Source organism: Fundulus heteroclitus, chromosome 10 (genome assembly GCF_011125445.2).
Source record: "Fundulus heteroclitus isolate FHET01 chromosome 10, MU-UCD_Fhet_4.1, whole genome shotgun sequence".
Taxonomy (NCBI): domain Eukaryota; kingdom Metazoa; phylum Chordata; class Actinopteri; order Cyprinodontiformes; family Fundulidae; genus Fundulus; species Fundulus heteroclitus.
Window position 1 is genome coordinate 28,131,208 of NC_046370.1, and position 21,431 is coordinate 28,152,638.

A 21,431-nucleotide genomic window follows, 5' to 3' on the forward strand; every position below is an offset into this window, starting at 1 on the left:
TGTCTGTTCCAGACTTTTTCAGAATGTTTAAAAAGGTCCTAAATGCTGGAAACAAAATACAGCCGTGATGAAAATGTGTTCATAACTTATCGCTGCAATTCTTACCGTCCCATGGCATCTCTAGCATTATTCAGCCCTAATTAATTTCTAAGAATATCCTTTTATACGAAACCTTTCAAACCTGTGTGCAATTATATCTCTAACGCTAATGCATTTTTAAAGACCATTTATCAGTACATTTAAACCCCTATGAACAAGTATAAATCTTAAAGAAAAAACATTGCACATTTATATTGTAGTAAAAAAGTTTTAATTTTTTTTTTCCAGCCAACAATAAAATATTTGTAGAACCATAAAGGAAACAATTCCACTTTCAAAAAAAATAAGGATTTTAACAAAGATTCCTGAAGCAGAAGAGCAAAAGCAGTGCTTAATTTTCAGTCGATAAAATTACCCTCTACAATGCCCTCAGATCTAAAATTAACAAAAACATTTAGGAAAACCGTAATGAGGATTTAGAATATTTGCACCGGCGGTTTATTTTTTTGCAGTTGCCCCCCGCCGGGTTTTGGGCCGTGCTTTGGTTGCAGTATCTTCTGCTGACACCTCAGCAACCTTAGCTCCTCTTCTTCCTCTCTTGGCAGGCTGCTCCTCGACGTCGGAGAGATTTTTCTCTTCAGAGCTTTTGGCCTCCTTTGTTCCGTCGTTGCTGCCAGCGTCGGTCTGCTCTGTGGTTCTGGACCTCCTGCCTCGGGTGGCCTTCACCGGCGTAGCTTTGGGAGTTTCACTAGCCTCCTTGGCCAATCTAAACCTGACTGATTTTTTGTTGGTCTTTGAATCTTGGGAGGAATCTGCCTCACCGCTGGTCTCCACAGCCTCTTCCTCTGCTTTGGGCTTTGCCGCGGCCCGTTTTCCTCTTTTTGTTGGTGCGGCTGGTTCTGGAGCAGACTCTGCCTGTGATGCAGGTTCTTCTGGGGGTACCTCTGGAGGAGCTGCACCCCGCCGTCCTCTCTTGGCTGGAGCGGCTTGTGAAGCCTCACTTCTTACGGCTCTCGCCCTGCTGGGTTTAATGATTTGGGGGGATGGCACAGGCATTTCTTCTTGTTTGGGATCTTCAGCAGGGATGGCTTCCTGAGCGATCTGTTCTCCTCTTCTACTGCGTTTTGGTTTCTCTGTGGCATCGACGTGGAGATCTGTGGACTTGGCAGGATTCTCAGTGAGAGCGTCTGGTTTTGCTTTGCGCCCTCCTCTCCTGGGCTTAGCAGCTGCAGCGCTCGGTTCACCCTCTGGTTCTGCAACAGGAAGCTGCTCCTTCTCTGGGACGGTCTCAGCTGAATGGACGGCATCGATGGGTTTTACAAGGTCTTGCTCTGGTTGTCTTGTTCTCCGGGATTTCTTGGGCGGCTCCTGGCAGTCAGAGGTCTCCTGTGAGGTCATCTTGGTGTTAATCTGTTGTTCCTCTCTCTGTGGAGCGTTTCTTCCTCTTTTAGCCCTCACAGGAGGCTGAGATGGACACTCCGTCTCCACAGAGAGACTGGTATCTTCTGCCAGCTCAGCTGGCTTCTTAACATCAGATTGGTTTTTCCTTCCTCTCCTGGGTTTACCAACAGTCCCAGCATCAGCATCAGCTTCAGTTTTCTCTGCCTCCATGGGTGCTGCTTTAGCTCTCCTCCCCCTGAGAGGCTTGGTGGTCACTTCCTGTGCTGAAGGTACAGCATCCTTTGCCTCTTCACTGAACCTCTCTGCCGTTTGGACTGTCACGGCCTCAGAGGAAACCTCAGCTATCGCTGGTGCTTCCATAGCTGGCTGATCCGCAGCGCTGTGAGCCTTAGCATTTCTGGTTCTTGTGGTGTGTTTAACAGCGGGGGCTTCTGTTTTCTTGCCTCTTCTTCCCCTGACTGGAGCAAGAACAGGCTCATCGGAGCTTTTCTGAACTTCCTGCGTATCCTCAGCTGCTTCAGATTCCAGGGATTTAGCTCTTTTGCCTCTGGCAGATTTTTTCTGACTCACACTCATTTCTCCATCTTTGTCGGGTAGCTTGACGGTTTCAGGAACCTGGGCAACATCTTCCACAGAACCTGCAGAGTCAGCACTCTCGCCCGCCAAAGCCTGCGGCTGCACGCTGCCGTCTGCTTCTGAGAATAAGAACATGGTTGGGTTTAGAGGTTAATAGCGTGCCTCTGTCAAACAAACAACACAGACAGCTCACATGTGAAGAACTGATCAAACTGCGCTGTGGAAATAACCCACCTGTAGGAAGGTCCTGCTGCGGCGGTATGGGGTCTACGGGCTGTTTAGGCTTTCTTCCTCGCTTGGCCTTCAGCACAGGTGCGGGGCTTTCTTTTGCTTTGTTCTCAACATCAGCAGCTGGGCTCGCATCCATTGCTGGTTCTGGGGACACCTTCTCTTCAGCAGCAGCAGCCTGCTCCGGTTCTGCTGCCTCATTTTGAATTTTGCCATTTCTTCCTCGCCTTGGCTTCAGGGGGACCTTTGACGGCTGGGGGAGACTTTCTTCCACCGCAGCAACAGCATCTCTGCTTTCAGTGGCTTGTGCGTTCCTCTCTCTTGTTGCTCGTCTGCCAGCAGGTGGTGCTGTGGCCTCGGGTTTCTTTCCTCTCCTTCCTCTTGCTGGTGCTGACAGGATGGGATCCTGGGATGGTTCTGGTTGCGGCTGGTCTGCGTCACTCTGAGGGTGGCTTTCTGTGGCATCTGGTGACTATAAACGGTGAAGACAAAAGGTATTTGTTTAGAAACAGCTATACGTCTGGTTCATTTTACAAAATGTTCCATTTAAACACCTGAGTTTAACATTTGTTCGTGCTTTAATGATTACCTCGGCTGTCTGCGGCTCTGTCAGGTACGTCAGCGGCTCCTCCATGAGCTCCTTAAGTCCCTCAAAGTCTTCCACTGGAGGATTTCTCAGTCTGGGAGATTTCATCAGCCTTTTGATGCCAAAGTTGTCCTTTACAGGCGTTGCTTTCTGTCTGGCAGCACCCTGGAGCCTCTTCACACCAACCTTCTCTTCAACTGCTGCGTTCTTCTGTATCGTCTTCTCAGCAGCGGTAACACCCAGCATCTGGGACTGGAGGACAGGCGTCCCGAAAAGCTCCTTAACGCCATCCAAGCTCACATCAGCGCTCTTTCTGGCTTTTGGGGTCTTCAGGAGTTTTCCCCGAAGGTCTTCAACAGGTTCCCCTTTCACCTTTGGAGTCTTAAAGATTCTTTTGAGCCCGGTTAGGCCATCATGTGGTTGGGCTTTTTGTCTGGGAGTCACCAGAAGGTTTCCCCTGATGTCCTCCAGAGGTTCAGCTTTTTGTCTTGGGGTCTTCATGATCCTCTTGACTCCAGTGAGGCACACTGGTGCTTCTGGTTTCTGCTTGGGGGTTTGAACAGAGCTCGCCTTTGGGTCTGTGCCCAGCTGCTCAGACTCAGAACAAACTTCCTCGCCGAGAAGACGCTGGACTGCCTCACTGTTGTATCTTCGACTCTTTACTGTAGACGCCACGCTCAGCGGAGACACAATCATTTCATCTGCAAGGCAATTTACATTCATTAATATCTCCCATGCTAAATAGCTTGTTTGGCAAACAAGTGCTGGTGCTGTATTTTTCGGTCTATAAGTCGCACATTTTTTTTTTTAGTTTGGTGGTTCCTGTGACTTAGTCAGGTGTGATGTATATAACATTTTTTAAATGAGAATTCATAGTGACCAACATGGACCAAAGAGTAAACATCATCTGTAGCTGCAAAGGGCTCTCTAGGGTTGTGAAAACTAAATGCTGCTCCTGTACAACTTCAACATTAACTGAAACAACCAGGACTGAACACACTTGTATGTTGTTTCTCTTTCACAGTATCACGCAGCGGAACGTTGCATGGTGCAGCTGGACAGGGGAGCCCAGACCGCAACAGAACCCTCATTGGGCTGTCTGTGAAGCTAACAGCTAGCATTAGCTTAAGCCGGGCGTACACTGTACGAGTTTTTGCCCTTTTTGGGACGATTTTTCAGTCGTGCGAGAATTTTTTGGATCGGGTCGAGTTTCAGCTTGATCGTGCGTCCTGCATCCTGTAGTATATGGGGGGTAACAAGGGACGATTAGTCTCTCACGATTACCCCCCGATCAGGAATGAGACGGTCGGATGAAAATCAAACATGTTTGAAATTCAGTCGGTCCTCGTGAATGATAATGAGCGCCTCCTGCTGGTGAAACAGAGCTATGAGCCGAATTCCCCCGACCTTGCGCACGCGCAAACAAGGAGATTCTTCTACTTCTCAGACAAAAACACAGGAGTGGAGAGAAGCATGGTGGCGGTAAATGTGTGACATGGAGTCAAACTACGGAGCAGCAACTTGTAGAATTGCCAAGGCAGCACATTTCGTTCTAGTGAGCCTCATATTTAACAGTGAGCATTGACACTTCCGTTTTCTTCTTCTACTGCTGACATCTGGCTTCTGGGTAGACGAGTCTGAGTAGCGCCATCTCTCTATGGGGCTGAGTCTGACGTGTGGTTTTTGAACGTACAGTGTGAGCAGTCAGGTCGCATCAGAGCGTCAGGCCGTACAGTGTAAGAACAGACATGGTGAGCAGTGAACTTTAAAACCCGGTGGTTTCATCGTACAGTTTGAGCTCTATATGAATACCACGACTGAAAATATCGTACAGTGTACACCCGGCTTTAATTAGTCTGGGAGGTTTACAACTTGGCTGATGCGTCATCAAGAGCTTCACTGACCGTTCTATGTTGCTCTCAAACATCTGTGCCGTACTGCTAGCTTAGCATGTAGCATCGTTGCGCTCATGGTGTAATTTCAGCGTAACAACTTTCACGCTGAAATGTGCTGGTGACAGCTTTCCTGGTCAGAGTTGCTGGCTCATTATGCTAATTTACCCCATTCAACCTCCCAGGTAAGTTCAGTGTTATTCAGCCTGTTGTGCGTGCAATTAATAAATAAGTTGCCTTATCAAATTAAATGTCAGCTTTTAATCTTGGATTTTATTTTTTCTTACAATAAATGTTTAAATAAATACAACTTATAGTTAGAAAAATATGCTCTTCAGATTTTTGTCCAATTGGATGGTTCCACCTGAAAGACCACCTTACCTGGCTCCTCTGGAGTCTTTAGCACCGACGGTTCCACCATAGAAGCCCCCAGAACCCCTGCTGGCGTCTTCTTGGCACTGCGCTCACTTACCACTGACTTCCTTCTTCTCTCATTTATAGGAGTTTTGAACATCTCAGAAAGCCCTACAATCAAAGAAGATCAGCAGCTATAACAGTGAAACCCACCATCATACCAAACCCATGCCGTGTGGCGGGGAGCTACAGCTACCTGTCAGGTCTTCGTCCATTTTCATGTCCTTTTTGAACAAGGCAGCATTAATGATCACTTTTGGTGCGGCCCCGGTTGGATGTGTGACGGTTCTTTTGTGAGCTCTCCCCACAACGATGGTGGCAGGAGAGTCTGCATGGCCGGTGCTCGTGTGGCCCTTTAGTTTCCTGGCAGGAGTCTGAAAGATTTGGGGGGGGGGGGAGAAACCGTAAGCACTCTTGTTGCTGTGACAGAAAAACTCCTGGCAGGGTTTTACAGACGATCAGATAAACTAAAGAACTGACCTGTGGTTTGGACACGCCCTTCTTCTGGGCTTTCTGTATCGTCTTCTTTTCAGCTGGAGCAACAACTGACGTCTTGGTTTGTCCAAATTTGACAATATTTGCCCAGGAACTTGGAACTGAAGGGAAAAAGGATAAAACAATGAAAGAGATAATTAGTCACATAAAAACAAAGACCATGAAAGCATGATGTAGTTTTAAAGTCTCTGTCACAGTAGCCACAAACAAGTTACATTGATAAATATTTATGCACAAGCCACAATTTAAAATGCAAGAAATGAAAGCTTCAGCATTTAGCACACCTTTCATTGATGCCCGTGAAATGCCGCTTCTTCTCTGAAGAACTTTTACTGCACTCTTGGCAACACTTGGAGTCCTTCGTGACGTGCTCTTCATGCTCTTCCTCCTCAGTGGGATTTTGGGGGTAACAGTAAGTGAAGGCAGCTGTTGTACGACTTCTGCTGTTGGAGACGGGGTCCGGATACGTGACACAGAGAAGCGACCCTGGGCAAACGGGGTTTGGTTTCCTGGATTCAAGGGTGTTTTAGCAGGTGTCAAGCTGGCCAAGGCCCTGGGAGAGCAAGCTCTGGATTTAGGAGACTTCTGAGCTGGAGTTGCAGCCTTTGGAGAAGTAGACCTGGATTTAGGAGACTTCTGAGCTGGAGTTGCAGCCTTTGGAGAAGTGGACCTGGATTTAGGAGACTTCTGAGCTGGAGTTGCAGCCTTTGGAGAAGTGGACCTGGATTTAGGAGACTTCTGAGCTGGAGTCGCAGCTTTTGGAGAAGTGGACCTGGATTTAGGAGGAGACTTCTGAGCTGGAGTTGCAGCCTTTGGAGAAGTGGACCTGGATTTAGGAGACTTCTGAGCTGGAGTTGCAGCCTTTGGAGAAGTGGACCTGGATTTAGGAGACTTCTGAGCTGGAGTTGCAACCTTTGGAGAAGTGGACCTGGATTTAGGAGACTTCTGAGCTGGAGTTGCAGCCTTTGGAGAAGTGGACCTGGATTTAGGAGGAGACTTCTGAGCTGGAGTCGCAGCCTTTGGAGAAGTGGACCTGGATTTAGGAGACTTCTGAGCTGGAGTTGCAACCTTTGGAGAAGTGGACCTGGATTTAGGAGACTTCTGAGCTGGAGTTGCAGCCTTTGGAGAAGTGGACCTGGATTTAGGAGACTTCTGAGCTGGAGTCGCAGCCTTTGGAGAAGTGGACCTGGATTTAGGAGACTTCTGAGCTGGAGTCGCAGCCTTTGGAGAAGTGGCTTTGGGTGAAGTGGATTTGGACAGTGGAGACTTCTTAGCAGGTGAAGGAGACCTGGATTTTGGCGATGCCTTCCCAACTGAAGTCTTGGGAGAAGTGGTCTTTAACAGCTTCTTAGGGGGTGTCCTTTGTTCCTGAGGAAATTAATGGTAAGCATTTTAAATTAAAGGCCATGACCTAAGGCAATCATTTTCAGAAAAATAAGCATTTAACTCACTTTTAGCAAGCCAATAACAGACGCTCTTCTGAGCAGAGACAGTTTGGGTTTATACAGAGACAAGCTTCTGCGTGGAGCGGCCCCTTTCCGCAGCGGAGAGTCAGGCGGCAGGCGTTTGTCAAATAACTCGGGGCTCAACTGGCCTCCAAAGGAAACACGCTTCCTTTTGGTTGCTTGTATGGACACGTTTGTCCCAAGCTCCTGGTTCTTGCGTTTTTGGGACACTTTCACTGCGGAAGGAAGAACAACTACATCATTTAAATGCACACCGAGATATCGGATTAATCGTTTTATATGAACAAAAAGCATCAAAGCAGTAAAAGAAGAAGAAACACCACCTTTTTCAGCTGATCCTGAGTTTTGAGAAGATCTCTCTGGGGAACTTTCCACTTTGGGAGAAATACCAGCTTGCTCTACTTGTGGTGTGGACACAGCGGATTTCCCCGGGGTGGCTTGCTTGCTTCTCCTTCTGACAGGGGACTGGCATGTTGGAGCTGCAACCTGCTCAATAACCTCTGTGGCAGGGAACTTCTGAAGAGGTAAACTTGCTCTCCGCTGTAAAGGAGCTCCGGAGCTTCCAGCTTCGTCCACCGTGGGTCCAGATCCCTCAGCAGGGAAGCTCTTCCTCGACTTCTTCACAGATTCTGGGGTTTTACTCCCTTTACCTTTGGGATCTGCAGGGAGTTTATCTTCTTCTTCTTCTTTCTCGGGCGTGAGAATGACATCTTCTTCACCCCTCTTGACATCTAAACTGGGTCTTGGAGTGCAGAACTTTGAAGACGGTGTCTGAAGCACACTTGCAGAAGACTTGCGGGGGGTCTTCACATCCAGAGACTTTTTGATCATTTGATAGAGATCGCTGAATGGAGAGTTGTTCCCATCTTCCTGGGACTCCATTTCCAAGGTTTTCTCCAAGGATCGCTGTATGTTGTCATAGTTGGCGCCATCTTTGAGACAAGGGCGTTAAAAGAAATGAAAAAAAGACGATTCAAAGTCAATGTCAAACAGCAAATTTGCCCTTAATATTCCTTAGCAAATAAGATCACCAAAAACAGATGTTAAATATGAAAAAGCCAACACTAAACAGAGGATGTGATCTCAGATTTTATTTTTCCAACACCTACTCTGCAGCCCTCACTCGTTTCAGGACGTTTTGGTTTCAGCAATTCAGACATTAGGACATGTAACCTAAACCCCTGACATGGCATTTTTACAGACTCCCTTGTATCGTCAAACAACAACGTCCCAAACATTGAGGTGAAAAAAGGGTAGGACCCGTGACTCAGGTGTCCAAATTCACCAATTGGGGATTTCAATGGCCATATTAGTGTCATTATTAAAGTTCATAAATCAGTTACTTCCAACCACATTCATTTATGAACATGGCTTTTGAAAAATAGGGGAAATCCACATGCTTTCTGTTTGGAACCAGGAAGTAAACAGACTGCATTGAAGTAGATCTGCATCGACCTATCAGGTAGGATCATACTAGTCTTGACATCTTGCCAACCAATCACAAACGCAGACCCAGCAACACTAGTACCAAGCTCCACCCCCTTCAAAGAGTTCAGAGAGAACTCATTCTTTTTTTTTTCTTTTTTAACTTTCAGTTTTGTTAAAAAGTTGGTAGAATAAAGGGTTGCGTCTGAAATCAGTGTTTGTGTTCTGTATCTAAAAATAGGTCACCAGACAGCATAAAATGACCAGGGCTGCACTTAAAATATGCGTTGAATTTTTTGATAATCGACATCAATCAATGAGTTCTGTTTTATAGATATGCTTTTTTCCTATTGTTAATAGGGAATGTTACTTCCATCCCGGGTGACAAATGAGAAGGATTTTGGGTAATTTTACAGCAAATTCTTACTTATTGCTCACTTAAAGTAATGCAATTAAATCTGTTGATATAATCTAAACATTTCCAGTATCAATATTACTGGTGAGAAAAATTATGTTATTCTGAGAATTCTAGTATAACATGTTTACCGTCAAAATATCAGAATCGGTCCAATACAGCTAGCAAAAAATGACTGAAGTTGGCCTCTGTGCCACAGGCTAAAGAAGAGTTTTGTTGCCAAACAATCAATCCTGCACAGAATATGTATTTTTAAAAACACAGATTGTGTATCTCTGATACACTTTTCTGTTTAATTAAAAAATAAATTACAGGGATTGCTGTTTGATATCTAGACAAGAGCCAGTTTTAAACCCCATATTCAAGGCTACACAGAGAAACCCCTAAAGAAGCAATGAATTATCCCTTTTTTATAACTGGGGTGCATTTATCTGTGGACCCTGTGTTAGTAATTAATAAAACAAAGCTGCACTTCCTGATATTGTGCACTATAATTGGCCCAGCCACAGTCGACTCATCTATGAATGGATTCACCGGTACCTGAAGAGAGGAGCCGCTGGATCCTGAGGCTCTGACCACTTTACATTAATAGCTCATGATTCGAACAAAAAGAAGCATCTCAAGTCAGCAGATAATCCATTAATTGGAAATCCTATTAGATAGGCTTCTTTCAAATAGACTGTAAAAACCCTGCATTGTTTGTGTTCCGCTTTAAATGCTTACATTTTTTATTTTAGATTAGCCAGTATTCACCTGCCACAGACTACCTGTGTGGTGCAAACATGTGATTCCCTGCGACCACCTTCATAGAACGTTACCTGTGGCCACTTCAGAGATCCTCTTCTGTGCCGAGTCAGCGACGCCACTGTCGGCCACTTGCTGATGCCGAAGAACCTAAACACAAGATTTCTTTCCATCAGAATATGTCTGAGACTTCGTTAATCATGAGTGAAAACTCATTTATATCGACCTCCCAATGTTGATAGACTACAAAGAGGTTCGTTACCTTCCGGGCTTCAGACGTGGCCCCAGAAGAAGTCCTCTTCTTCCTTGGTGTCGACGCAGGCGCATACTCAAACCTGAAACATTGGTAGAAATCACACAATCCCACATCAGCTTGGTGAAAACTGCAGCGTTGGAACATAATGTGGTTGCTTGTAGCAATTTTCTAATGAATCCATTTATTTCTGTGCAAGCTAAATGGGACACCTCTACTGTTCCCCACGTTATAGCAATATTATCACATGGTAAAAAAAAAAAAATGCTGTGCCTAGGATTCTCAAAAATTCTAAAGTAACCCTACAAAAGATGAAAACGAGGTTTTAAAAAACAAATAAATCCATCATTACCTGAAAGAACGATCAACAATAGTTATGACATCGCCATGTTTCAGGTGTTCAGACTGATGCAGAACCTCTCCGTTGATACGGGTCGGATAAACTGAGCTCAGATTGGTCAGAATGATCTACGGGGGCGAGAGAAAGAAACAACCCGGTCAACACGGAACAGTCAACGCAACTCAAAGCACAATGTATGCGTTAGACACACAACCTTCCAACCACTGGCATGATGAAAAGCATCCTGGAGTACGGGGCAATATGTCTGCAGAAGCAGTTACCTCTTTGTTTTCATTCAGGTCAATCCTGCAGTGTTCCTTGGAGACATGAGGAAGCCGAATACGAATGTCACATTCAGCCTTCCTGCAAGACCACAGGCAAGCGTGTCAACAAAGTGGCCTTTTTTTTTTTTTTTTTAACAGAGATGGCCGTGTTTACAGCAGAAGAGTACAGGAACAAACTACACTTTTTAATAAAAGGATTCACTTCATTTTAAATAAACATCTCCCTTTGAAATGCCACAGAGGGAAGGTTTGTCTCTGCTCTAATCCATCCCTTAGGGAGCGGCGTACTGCCACACTGAGTGGAGGACAGGAAGCAATCTGTGTTTGGCGATCTTGCTCTGGGACCCAGGGTGACTGATTTGAGTTTCAAACCAGCAACCTTTGAGCCCCTACATTAGAACAGGGACAGAGGATGATTTTTATTCCCTCTAAAATCGCCCTTTACTATTAAGGAATACACAGACAGATAGGTGAGAAAAAGGTAGATGGCTGGTTGATGGATCAGGAGGTGAGAGGGTGCAGAATAAAATCTGAGAATCCAAACATTCATGCACACATTTCCATCTGCTGCTTTATGCACGAACTAAACCTGAAGATGTAAAAACAGAAGCTGCACTGTGATCTCACCTTCCAAACATACATGACGCAGTCAGAGGGAACTCAGTGCCATCTTCTCCGCTCCTCTTGATGACCACTATCTTACCATGCAAGGGCATTTTACCTGAGAACATCACACCAGAGAAAAGTGAACAAGTCAGAAACGAGGCGAGATCTGCAGATGACAATAAGGATCGCGGCTCTACAGGGAGATCTGTATTAGAAATGTTTTTAACAAACGCAAATAAACGCCTCAGCACCCGTGGCGTCGTATTAAAACTCATTAATATCATTTTTAGGGTAAATCGACTGTGGGAAAGCAGGCCCGAGTTAAAACACCACGAATGATGGCCCATGTGCGATGCCTCCACTAAACTTCGGGTTTGTTGCCAAAGCACCACATGTTCATCCCATCAGCAACTAATTATAATATGAGGCGAAATGTGTCATTTTCGGGCACTTGTACTTAAACCACTTAGCTACAGTGGAACTTAGCTGAGATCTAACGTTGCCTCCAAGTCTACATAACATGAACAAATATAACGATAAACAGCCACCACCGGCGAACTCTTACCTGTAGATCCGTTCAAAGACACGCTGTCTTCCGTCTATCCATAAACATAAACCTCCTTAAGTTCTATAAAATATTTTTTTAGTTTAAAACCGCAACATAACCAGACTAAAAGCACAACTAACAACCCCTTCCACCGGGAGTCTAACGTACATTAACAGCGGTAGGTTGTGATCTGTCCTCTTCCGCATGCAGTGGTGATATCGCTCCGCAAAACTGCATGGATGCAGAAATTCAAACCAATGTCGGCGTTAACTAATCCTCGTTTGTTTGTCATGCGGATTATTTTCTGTTATTGCGATTTCATGGTTTGTTATTTTTCACCGTAAAAATCTGATTTTAACGATTGGTTCGTTCAAGGGACTATTTTGTTTACAAATCTGGCGGAACAATCTCACTACGAGGAATGAATCGAAATTTGAAAATATTTGAAATTCCGCGCGAAGGATTCTTATTGGCTAAAGCCTCAGCTAGGCAAGAAGGGCGGGGCTTAACTACTACAGTGGGACTGAACGTTTTTACTGGCAGGGTTTTCTTGTTTTTGTCTTTCGCATAAAAGAACCAGATGCATTTTACGCATATTCTTAAAGGTTTTGTTGCATAACATGAACAGGATCCAGGGTTGATATCTGTATCCCATTTCCTTTACCTCCCACGGAACATTGTATTAACTGCAGCTGAATTAAACATCAGTTTACTCTTTACTCAAAAAAGACTTGATGGAGAAACGACTGATTTCGGGGGGAAAAATCAACTAAGAATAAGCGGAACAATTTTTCAAAGGTTTTTATTGGTTCTTTTCAAAAAAAAATTGCGACACATTATGTTTGCAATAATCATATTACAAGGTTAAACAAAGGTTCTACTTGAATGTGCTTTTATGCTATGTACATATTCTGGTTAATTTCTGGTAGCCTACTTTCCACACCAACATTTGCTCTTCGCTTTTTTTCATTCTTTTTTTTTTTACACTTGCATAAATCAAAAGAGACCACAATCCCATGGGAAAGATAAATTTCCAAAACAAGTAATTCATTCCTTTTCTTCAAAAACACTCAATCTTGGTAAACATTCAAGCACGAGTTGCCATGCCAGATCTTTATGTATATTGGACAGGTATTCATTATTTACATTATTCCTTGTCATTTTACAGAAGGTCTTCAGACAAATTTCCCACCACTGACTTTCTATTCATGTTTTAGTTCATAAATGCGAGGGTACTGTCCGCACCACATTTCATCACATTCGTCTTCCTGGTCATCTGGGTGATGTGCACCACAAATTAACACATACCTTTTAAGAAGTGAGCTAATCACACAGATTGCTGTAAGCATTTAATCACCATGGTGACGCTAGTGCGTAATGGCCGCGACACTGTTGGTTTTCAATTGAGCCTCCCAAAAATGTGCAAACTGGATGACCATCTTTTAATAAGGCAAATGTACAAACCCCTTTTGCACATCCCTTTCCTACTGAAAATTGGACAAATGTGTTTAGCTAATATACTTACTTAGTTTAATGTCATTCAGAATGTACACCACAGGTGCACACATGAACAAAATTTCATTGCAAATGGCTCAGATAGCAACGCTAAGGCACCGCTCTTAAAATTAATGGATCGGAGAAGGAAAGAGTACGTCAACGGACAGCTGGATGTGTTGGAGATAAAGCCAGAGAGGCCAGACTGAGACGGTCTGGACATGTACAGAGGAGGGATAGTGAGTACATCAGTAGCAGGATGCTGAGGCTGGAACTGCCAGGCAGGAGGCCTGCAGGAAGACCGGAGGAGAATTATGGATGGAGCGAAGGAGAGCATGTAGTTGGTGTGACTCAAACCAACTACATGCTCTCCTTCGTGATGGGGGTTCTGATGCTGCATCAACCTGCTTAGTTTTTATTTTCTCCAGCTCTGCTAGCAGCATCTAAAAAAAAATAGCAGCAGTGGGTAAAATTTCTCATAACAATTTTTTTTGATTGCTGGGGTGCATTTACACACAAGTGAATAAACAGATACAGGAAAGTAAAAGACAACACATGTAGACATAGATACATGAAAATAAAAAGACAAAGAGTGAAGCAACAAGTAAAGCAGTGGTGATTCCTGACAAAGATTATTTAAAAAAGGACTTCTAATTATCTCAGTATATATGCAGCAGAATATGTGCTATATTATTAGCTTAAGAATGGGTGGAGGATACTAATATAAATAAAATATTTTGTAGTGATTATCTGCATTGAGTATTCAAAATGGATGTACAAATAATCATCAAAATCCAGTTTATTAGTTATACTTTACCTAAGTGTCCTTACAGATGGTTAAGAGTGATTTTGCACAGTCCTAACTTTGAGTGTGTAATAAATTATTTAGAATAATAAAAAAGAAAAGGTTCTGAAACCTATTCTGGTATTTGTTGTCTATGCATCACTGCATGCTAAGTTAAATTTTTTTTCTGAATGCTTAAACACAACCCTTGATTCTTATAGCACAATTTCTGTAAAACTATTAATAATTATTGCAAATCCACTCACTGAGTTCACAAAACTAAAAGAACAAACACTGCTTTGCACTCAATTTGCAATTTTGTAACACACACTTTGCACAACTGTAGGCACAATTCACCGCACAGCACTCTTTGTGGAACTGTAAACACAACTCAATGAAGCACTAAACAGATGCTGAAAACAGTACTGCTGGTATTTCGCACGGCAAAAGTGAGGGGGGGGGGGGGGGGGCGAAAAACTCAATCTCACCTAGGGCAACCAAAGAGCTAGAACCGGCCCTGGGTGTGAGAGACAAATATGCAGGAGATAGGGTTAGATGGAGACACACCATTCCCTGTGTTGAGATATTTTGAAAAATAACTTGCAATGGCAATTCCATCCTTTGTCAAACCAAACACCCAACATCAATGAACCACTGCTGCACTGTGGGACATATTTCGTACGCAGGAAAAAGAAGTCCAGTGTCCAAAACTTAAAAGTTGTGTTTTATGGTTTATTCATGTATCACAAGCAATTAACAAAGATCCATTTCTATTGTTTTCCTGCTGCTTCCCCTGCTCTGGCACAACATGCACATCCCAGTGCATGTTGGTCTTATACCAGTTCCCTAACTACGGTGGAAGGAATAGATCATCTGTGGTTCTGCCGAGGTGTTCAGGAAGCCCAGTTTGCTCTGACAGCAGCCTTCAGGTCATCTGTGTTGGATCTGGGGTGTCTCGTCTTCCTCTTGACAACACTCCATAGATTCACTTCAGGCTTTAGGTCAGGTCTGTTCACTTGCTGATCCAGCAGTGCTTAAAACAGGCATCAGTGCTTTTGGTCGTGTGGTGTAGTCCTGCTTGAAAAAGAAATCTGCATCTCCAAAACGCTTGTTAGTAGATAGAAGTATGAAGAGCAGTGACCTTGGGCTGGACAAAATGCCACGGACCGCCACCAGCAGATGACGTGACTCCCCCAATCCTCGCAGAGTGAAAGTTTCAGGCTGAACCTAAAACAGCTTGGTCTCAGCTCCAATGAACTCCTCCTCCAGGCTCTGGGACCTTGATCTTCAAACTTTAATGCTAAATTTACTTCCATCTGAAGAGAGGACTTTGGACCACTGACCAACAGTTGAGTACTTTATTTCCTAGGCGTGGGTACGACACTTCTGAAGTGTCCTGTTCAGGAGATTGAACAAAGAATGTGAAACTTGTCTGTGTCGTGGCTCCTGAGGAATTGACTCCAGCTAAACATCACACCATGTGAACCTCCCCAATGCTCTTGAAGAGCTTTGCTTTACGATCCACTTAAGGATGCTGGTCTCTGTTGATTGTGCAGAAGTTGCTATCACACTATTTCCTTCCACTCAACTTAGCATTATTATGCCTGGAACTGATCAAGCAATCGGAACAGCCAGCTTCTTTAACAACAATCTTTTGTTTGTGCTTGTGGAGGGTAATATAAGATAGTTTTTCGTTATGGGTACATTTTCTGAGAAACTGAATTTTGGATAAAAATGAAGAGGAATAAACTCATCAAAACATACCACTGAGTGTTAAGAACCTTCATAATTTCAGTATTTGAATTAAAGGACTGACAATAGCGTTTACATGATTTGGGTGTTTCCATTTTCACTCATCTGACCTCCAATATGTCATTACCACAGAAGAACCGATGAGTCTGAAAAGTTTACTATAAGAATGACAGAGACATTTAAATATTAAATGTAGATTTTATTTTATTTATTTTTTTATTTCAAAGTTCCTTGATAATCTTGACAAAACTGCAACTTATTCCATACTTCTCAAGCTGACGGTGCGTCTCTTGCTGTTCCAGATTTAGGGGGGGTGGGTTGGTGGGGGTTGTTGTGCGCTGTTCTGAACACAGTCCTGAAAGGATGAAAGAAGCTATATTTTTTTATTTTCCATACAAATAAAAAGGTACAAATGATTCAGAGAGACTCCACGCTGGCATCCTATGTTGCAACACTGAGAGGTTCAGGGTCTGAGTGTCCCTGCATCAGTCCTGGCAGAGCCAGGCATTAACAGAAGTAAGTGGGTGATGGGAGGAAATATTCAGGGGGCTCAGTAGCAGAAGTGTGTACACATGTGCATTTGTGATTGGAGGCTTTAGGGGTTGCATCACAGAACAAATACAAAGAACAGGCTAAGCACACATAAATGATTCCTTCCTGAGACATTGGTGCGTTACAGTAATGATGGTCCAGGTAACAGGTGGTAATGGTGAAGGCGTTTTGGTGTAAGGTGAGTCTGGATCCCTCACGTATTTGTTCCTACTAGCTGCTTGGTGTTGGAGATCTTGTATTTGGAAACCTTCACTGACAGGTGCAGGAAAAAAAAAAAAAAAAAAAAGAGAGACCACTACAATCAAGTCCTGTCCCGTCCGCTACAAACCGATTCATTCAGAGAGTACCGAGAATGAAGTGTTTTTACAGAGTACATACACCTTCCCTCGCGTTAAGACTCTCTTTGAAGCTGACCTGGTGAAGCTCGGATGAACCTTCCTGGCTCCACACGGCATCTCCTCACCATTGTTGTTTTTTCTATCTGCTACTAGGTAGCACAAAAGAAAAAAAAAGAAAAAAAGAAAAGCGAAAGCTGTGCTCCAACAGGAGTGTTTACTTTATTAACTACAGGCATGGGCCAGGTACCGGTGTTAATGTATACCAAGGTTTGAAAAATAAGAGGAGCAGACACCGGGCGCGGCGCGTCTGTCTGCTGACACGCATCAGTCAGCGCCTTTAACACACATCGGACGTGTCGAGACAGGGACAGTTTGATCAGAAACGTCAACGCTTCTGAGCAGAACAGGTTTAAGAAGGATCGCCTGGCAAAGCACCAGAGGAACCAGACGACAGCGGTGTGGATCGTTTCACAGAAAATAGGGGCCAGTCTTAGTTTTCGCCGCCAGAGCAATGTAGCACCCCACCCCCGCCTATTTCTGTGCACTACCAGACAGCTGGCTGAAAGAAGGCCATTACACTTTACCTCACTTATTTGAGGGTCAGAATATAACCATGACAATAGTAACACTGGGTGGAAGCTACAGTTAAGCCTAAAGCTATTCATATACCAGGCAGTTTTGGTTTAAAATCTTTTTTTTTGTTCACTTTACCAACATATGTAACTTTTTGGAGCTATCCAGCAAGAATGCCAACTCGAATCTGATACACAGTTTGTGGAGGGAGCTAAACATTAGGGTGATGGTGAGGAGGCCTTGCGACCTCAAAGACTTGGGAGTTATTCACCAAAAATAAAATCACCAAAATACCAGAGAAGCTGCTCTTGTAGGGCTTGTTTGTTGTGACAACAACAAAGAGTTTTCCATTGAGAGTATAGATCATTTTCAACATGCCATTTTTATTAGAATTTAAATAAACAGATTTTATTCATCGTCTCCATAATTGATACCGCTTTTACATCGTTTATTATCTTTCGAGAAAAGTCTTTTTTCCTACCAGAAAACTGGACTGAATAAAAACGGTTTTCACTGCAAACCTGTCAGGGGTATGAAGAATTAACTGTAGAGTTTGTAAACTAGCTGACTGCTGTCGACTAAGCACCTGAGCAGACCCCAGATCAGCTGATATCAGCGGCTAGGTGTTGAAGGTATAATGTTCTGTTTAGTTACTATGGTTACCACGGCGTTTAGACAGATTTCAGGACAAATGCATGTATCAAAATCCAAATAACCAATACTTGTTATGCATAAACTATAGTGAATTAGTCTTTTTGCTCTGAGGAAAAAGAAAAAAAAGTTATAAAGAAAAATGGATCTGGTAAAAACTAATTTTTATTCCCTGCCATTTAAATCAGACTTTATTTGCCTTTTTATTACGGTGTTGCTGTTCATCTTTTGTTTTTCCACATCGGCTAAAATGTGCCCAGAACTACCAGTTGCCTGGAGCTGAAATAAAATCAATGGGATCGTAGCAAAGATTTCCGCTTGAAATGTTTGTGCAAATACGTTTGATATCGTAGCATTATTCCCTCCCACAGGGGAAAAAATGCACAGCGGCCCATGCCTCGTTTTCCTACTGTACATAATGAAAAGACACAGCTTTCAAACTGAAGGGGGCAGATGTTTAAATTGTGTGTGAAGGTGACATTCTGAACAGCCAGTGATCGGTGAAGGGCTCGTCCGTTACTTTAGTAGGACACAAAACATGAAAGAACTTCCTTCAGTAAAATGTGCTCAAAAATGTATTTTCTTGAACCACAAAAACTAGAACATAACACATAAGAGGAATTAAAAAAAATAATCAGGTGAGGCCTAAAACTCTTCATAGTTTTAAAGAAATGAATACAGCTTATATACACAAACTCAAAGCCACTTAAAATACACCTTAATAATGACTCTTCATTAATTTGATTTCTTGAAAGGACCTGTGACAATATCATACAACCAAGTTCATACAATCAGGTTTTTTTTTTCCATTCTCTTGGAGGAAAACACAAGAAAACAAAAGATTAAAGGGAAAACAAATCCAACCTGGAATAGTGGGTGATATTCATTGTTTTCTGTGCAGGTTTTTGTGTTGGTGTAGGACTCGAGAGAAATGTCAACATCTTTTTTTTTTCTTCCTTTTTGTTATTAAGAATAATATACAAATGTGAAACTGAAACGTCTCTCATTATTCTTTGATAGGTATGAAAAAGATTCAAACAGTGACGGAGTACAACAAGTTCTAATCTCAGCGCGGTAAACTTGTCCATGTTCCAACCTACAGTTCTCTCCCCCAAAACGCCAATCACGATAGTTCCTTAATTCTTCTATATATATTTATATATCTTTTGTACAAAATCTGGTTGCTTTTGTTTGAAAATGACAAAAAAAAAGAGGAAAGACCCAAAGTCTTTTGAGGAGTGGGGTCTCCCAGTGAGCTCCAAAGTTGTAGCCTGCCTCAGAGAAACAGCAACAAAGCGTCTGTCTAGTCAGTCATCGTCCTTTTCCCCGTCCATGCCTTCGTCCCGGTGTGCTGCCCTCGCTCGGTCAGAACAAGCCGCTGCATCCGGTCCTGTTTCCATCTGTCTATCTGAGGAAGGTGAAGGGATGAGAGGAGAGAGGAGGGAGGAGGAGGCATCAGCAGTGTTTACGGCGCGACATCTCCGAGGCCTGCGGCCATTCCGGGCCGTTGCGGCTCCGCCCCCGCCCCCCTCCTGTCCGGACAGTGTTCCACAGTGACAGCAAGCAGATCAGGAGATGTGGACTTGTGTCGGGAGGCGTTGAAGAAAAGGAGGTGGCTCTGCCAGTCTCCTGTGATCAGCAGTTAGGATCAAAGCCCACCTCCTTTGCCCCCTTCTGTTCAGAACAGTATGGGAGGAGATGACATGAAGAGAAAAAACAACAGAAACGAGAGGTCCGCTACTACGGCGACTGTGTGGCTGGACTGCTTTGGGCCGAGCTGGGGGACAAGCTGGGACTGCAGCTGCCAGGGGGGGCGCCGCTGGGCCGGCTGCCTGCAGCTCCGCTCTCCAGTCCTTCTGAATTCTCTAGCATCTCCTGGATGAGAGGCGGCATGGATCCAGGGATCTCCATCTTCAGTGTGATGACACGCTCTGCTCCTGGAGACAGGAATGGATGGACAAACAAGTTCAGCCACTAAAGTTTAGGTCATTGTCTCCATTTATTCAGCCTGTCTTGTGTATGACTATGAAGCATGTCCTGATACCAACTCCGTAGTTTAGGGGTTCTGATCTCCATCAGTGGCCCGGACTAAATACCTGTTGTAGCTTTACTGTCTGGGATTTAGTTAGCCGCACTCATAATGTGCCGGCCTGCCGCATTTTGTCTGGCCAATTTTTTTAAAATCCCAACCCATTTTTTTGTGCATTATAGACTGGCCACTTTATTTGGTAAATCTAACAAATTTCTGCTTATTTTTTCCACCTTTTACAATAACTTTAAGGAGGAGACTGTACTGACTGCTGCAGCTTTTGGGCTGTTTGTGTCATGTGACTTGTTTCACAAGCAAGACAGCAGCTGAAGAGACGTCATTAAGTTTGCTTACGTATAAAGCAGTGTTATGTTTACAAAGCAAGAAAAATATATGAAATCAGTGTTGTCTGGTTGTGATCTACTTGAATATGTTAGAAGCTGAATTATTGAATCATAGCATGCTAACATTAGCCTAGCACCTCAGCAAACGCCTTTATAGAAAAACACCAAGACGCTAGCTTGTTGAATTATTTCATCTTTGTGTCAAGCTAAATACAGATTTGGAAACAAATGACATAGCAAAGTTTATTTTAGGTGACACAGTCACAAAATGTGATACTGATGACAAATAGTGTGTTATTTTAGCACATATATCTGGCATTACTAGTGGTTTTAATGACGTATCTGTCTGTCAGATACATGGCCAGCTGTGCTTAAGTAATTTTAATCTGTATCCGAATCAAAGAAATCCTACTTGTGACATCCCATAATTACGAATACTAAAAGGGAAGTAGTTGAAGGTGCCATATCAAAGATTATCTGAGGGTTAGTTGTTTGTGTGTGATGAGCAGCAGACCTTTAGCACTGATGCTTCTCAGATCAGTTATCTTCATCAGCATCTTGGGGAACATGTGGGGTTTGTGGGGCCTCCTCTTCCGTACATATATCTTCAGCGCCTCCAGAAGGGGCTCCTGCAGGATGTCCACTTTGTCTGCTTCTTCTAAGTCCTGCCGATCTATGAAAAAAACAAGCACAATCACAAACCCCCCCAAAATGGTGTTAATATTCTTCATTTTGTTCCTTTGCAATTCAGAAACAGAAAAGCTACTTCAAAACCTGACGGTTTTTAGCTGCTTAAAAATATTAGTTTTTTTTTATCTTAAGACTATAAAATCTGATAAAAAAAATTGTACTGCTAAGTAGGAAAACTAGATCTGCAGTTCTCAAATGTTTTCTGTTATGCCCTGCTTTGAAGAATGAAAAACGTTCCGTCTGTCGCTCTGAAGATTACCCAGAATCCCTTTTACATTTCATAACAGTTAAACACATTCTATAACGACGGTTTCTAACAACTGGAAATTTTCAACATTGCCATATTTTATAAAATATAACATTTACATCAGTATAAAACGTTTTTAGCCACTGCACTAACATGTTCAGCATGTTCTGTCTCTGGAAAGACGCTAGGTGTTACTTTTAACTAGCCATGAACCTCCTCGTCGATAAAATACACAGACCTAAAATAGATGAGCTGAAAATATGGCA

General features: G+C 43.4%; 2 protein-coding genes across 12 annotated transcripts in view; both read right to left on the minus strand.

The window, feature by feature from the left end:
* Window positions 1–291: 291 nt before the first annotated feature.
* On the minus strand, window positions 292–11,898 carry mki67 (marker of proliferation Ki-67). 8 transcript variants are annotated; one of them, XM_036142440.1, is made up of 17 exons: window positions 11,730–11,898; window positions 11,186–11,279; window positions 10,556–10,637; window positions 10,287–10,402; window positions 9,944–10,016; window positions 9,756–9,831; window positions 7,421–8,029; window positions 7,083–7,312; window positions 6,404–6,999; window positions 6,302–6,352; window positions 5,916–6,199; window positions 5,617–5,732; window positions 5,333–5,510; window positions 5,104–5,247; window positions 2,834–3,531; window positions 2,251–2,716; window positions 292–2,135 (listed from the first exon to the last, which is right to left on the minus strand). In XM_036142440.1, exons 2-17 carry the CDS (start codon window positions 11,272–11,274, stop codon window positions 538–540), a joined length of 5,406 nt encoding a protein of 1,801 aa, XP_035998333.1. In that variant the 5' UTR covers window positions 11,275–11,279; window positions 11,730–11,898; the 3' UTR covers window positions 292–537. The 8 variants fall into 8 exon arrangements, with proteins under 8 accessions (XP_035998333.1, XP_035998328.1, XP_035998330.1 ...); XM_036142435.1 differs by having other exon boundaries at window positions 5,916–6,801; window positions 6,853–6,999; XM_036142437.1 differs by having other exon boundaries at window positions 5,916–6,508; window positions 6,611–6,999.
* Window positions 11,899–16,831: 4,933 nt separating this feature from the next.
* raraa (retinoic acid receptor, alpha a) overlaps window positions 16,832–21,431 on the minus strand; it is a 198,804-nt gene continuing 194,204 nt past the window's right edge. For all 4 annotated transcript variants that reach the window (XM_036142442.1, XM_012876136.3, XM_036142441.1 and 1 more), the window contains 2 exons: window positions 20,743–20,901; window positions 16,832–19,792 (listed from right to left, as the gene is read on the minus strand). In XM_036142442.1, the coding sequence (XP_035998335.1) occupies window positions 19,596–19,792; window positions 20,743–20,901 (356 nt within the window). In that variant the 3' untranslated portion in view covers window positions 16,832–19,595. The remainder of the gene's footprint in view (window positions 19,793–20,742; window positions 20,902–21,431) is intronic.

Coding starts and splice junctions, on each gene's coding strand:
- mki67 (XM_036142433.1), bottom strand. CDS start 11,274: ATGCCCTTGCATGGTAAGATAGTGGTCATCAAGAGGAGCGGAGAAGAT. Junction 7,000..7,082: donor CTGTTATTGGCTTGCTAAAA/GTGAGTTAAATG, acceptor TAATTTCCTCAG/GAACAAAGGACACCCCCTAA. Junction 2,717..2,833: donor CAGAGCCGCAGACAGCCGAG/GTAATCATTAAA, acceptor CACCGTTTATAG/TCACCAGATGCCACAGAAAG.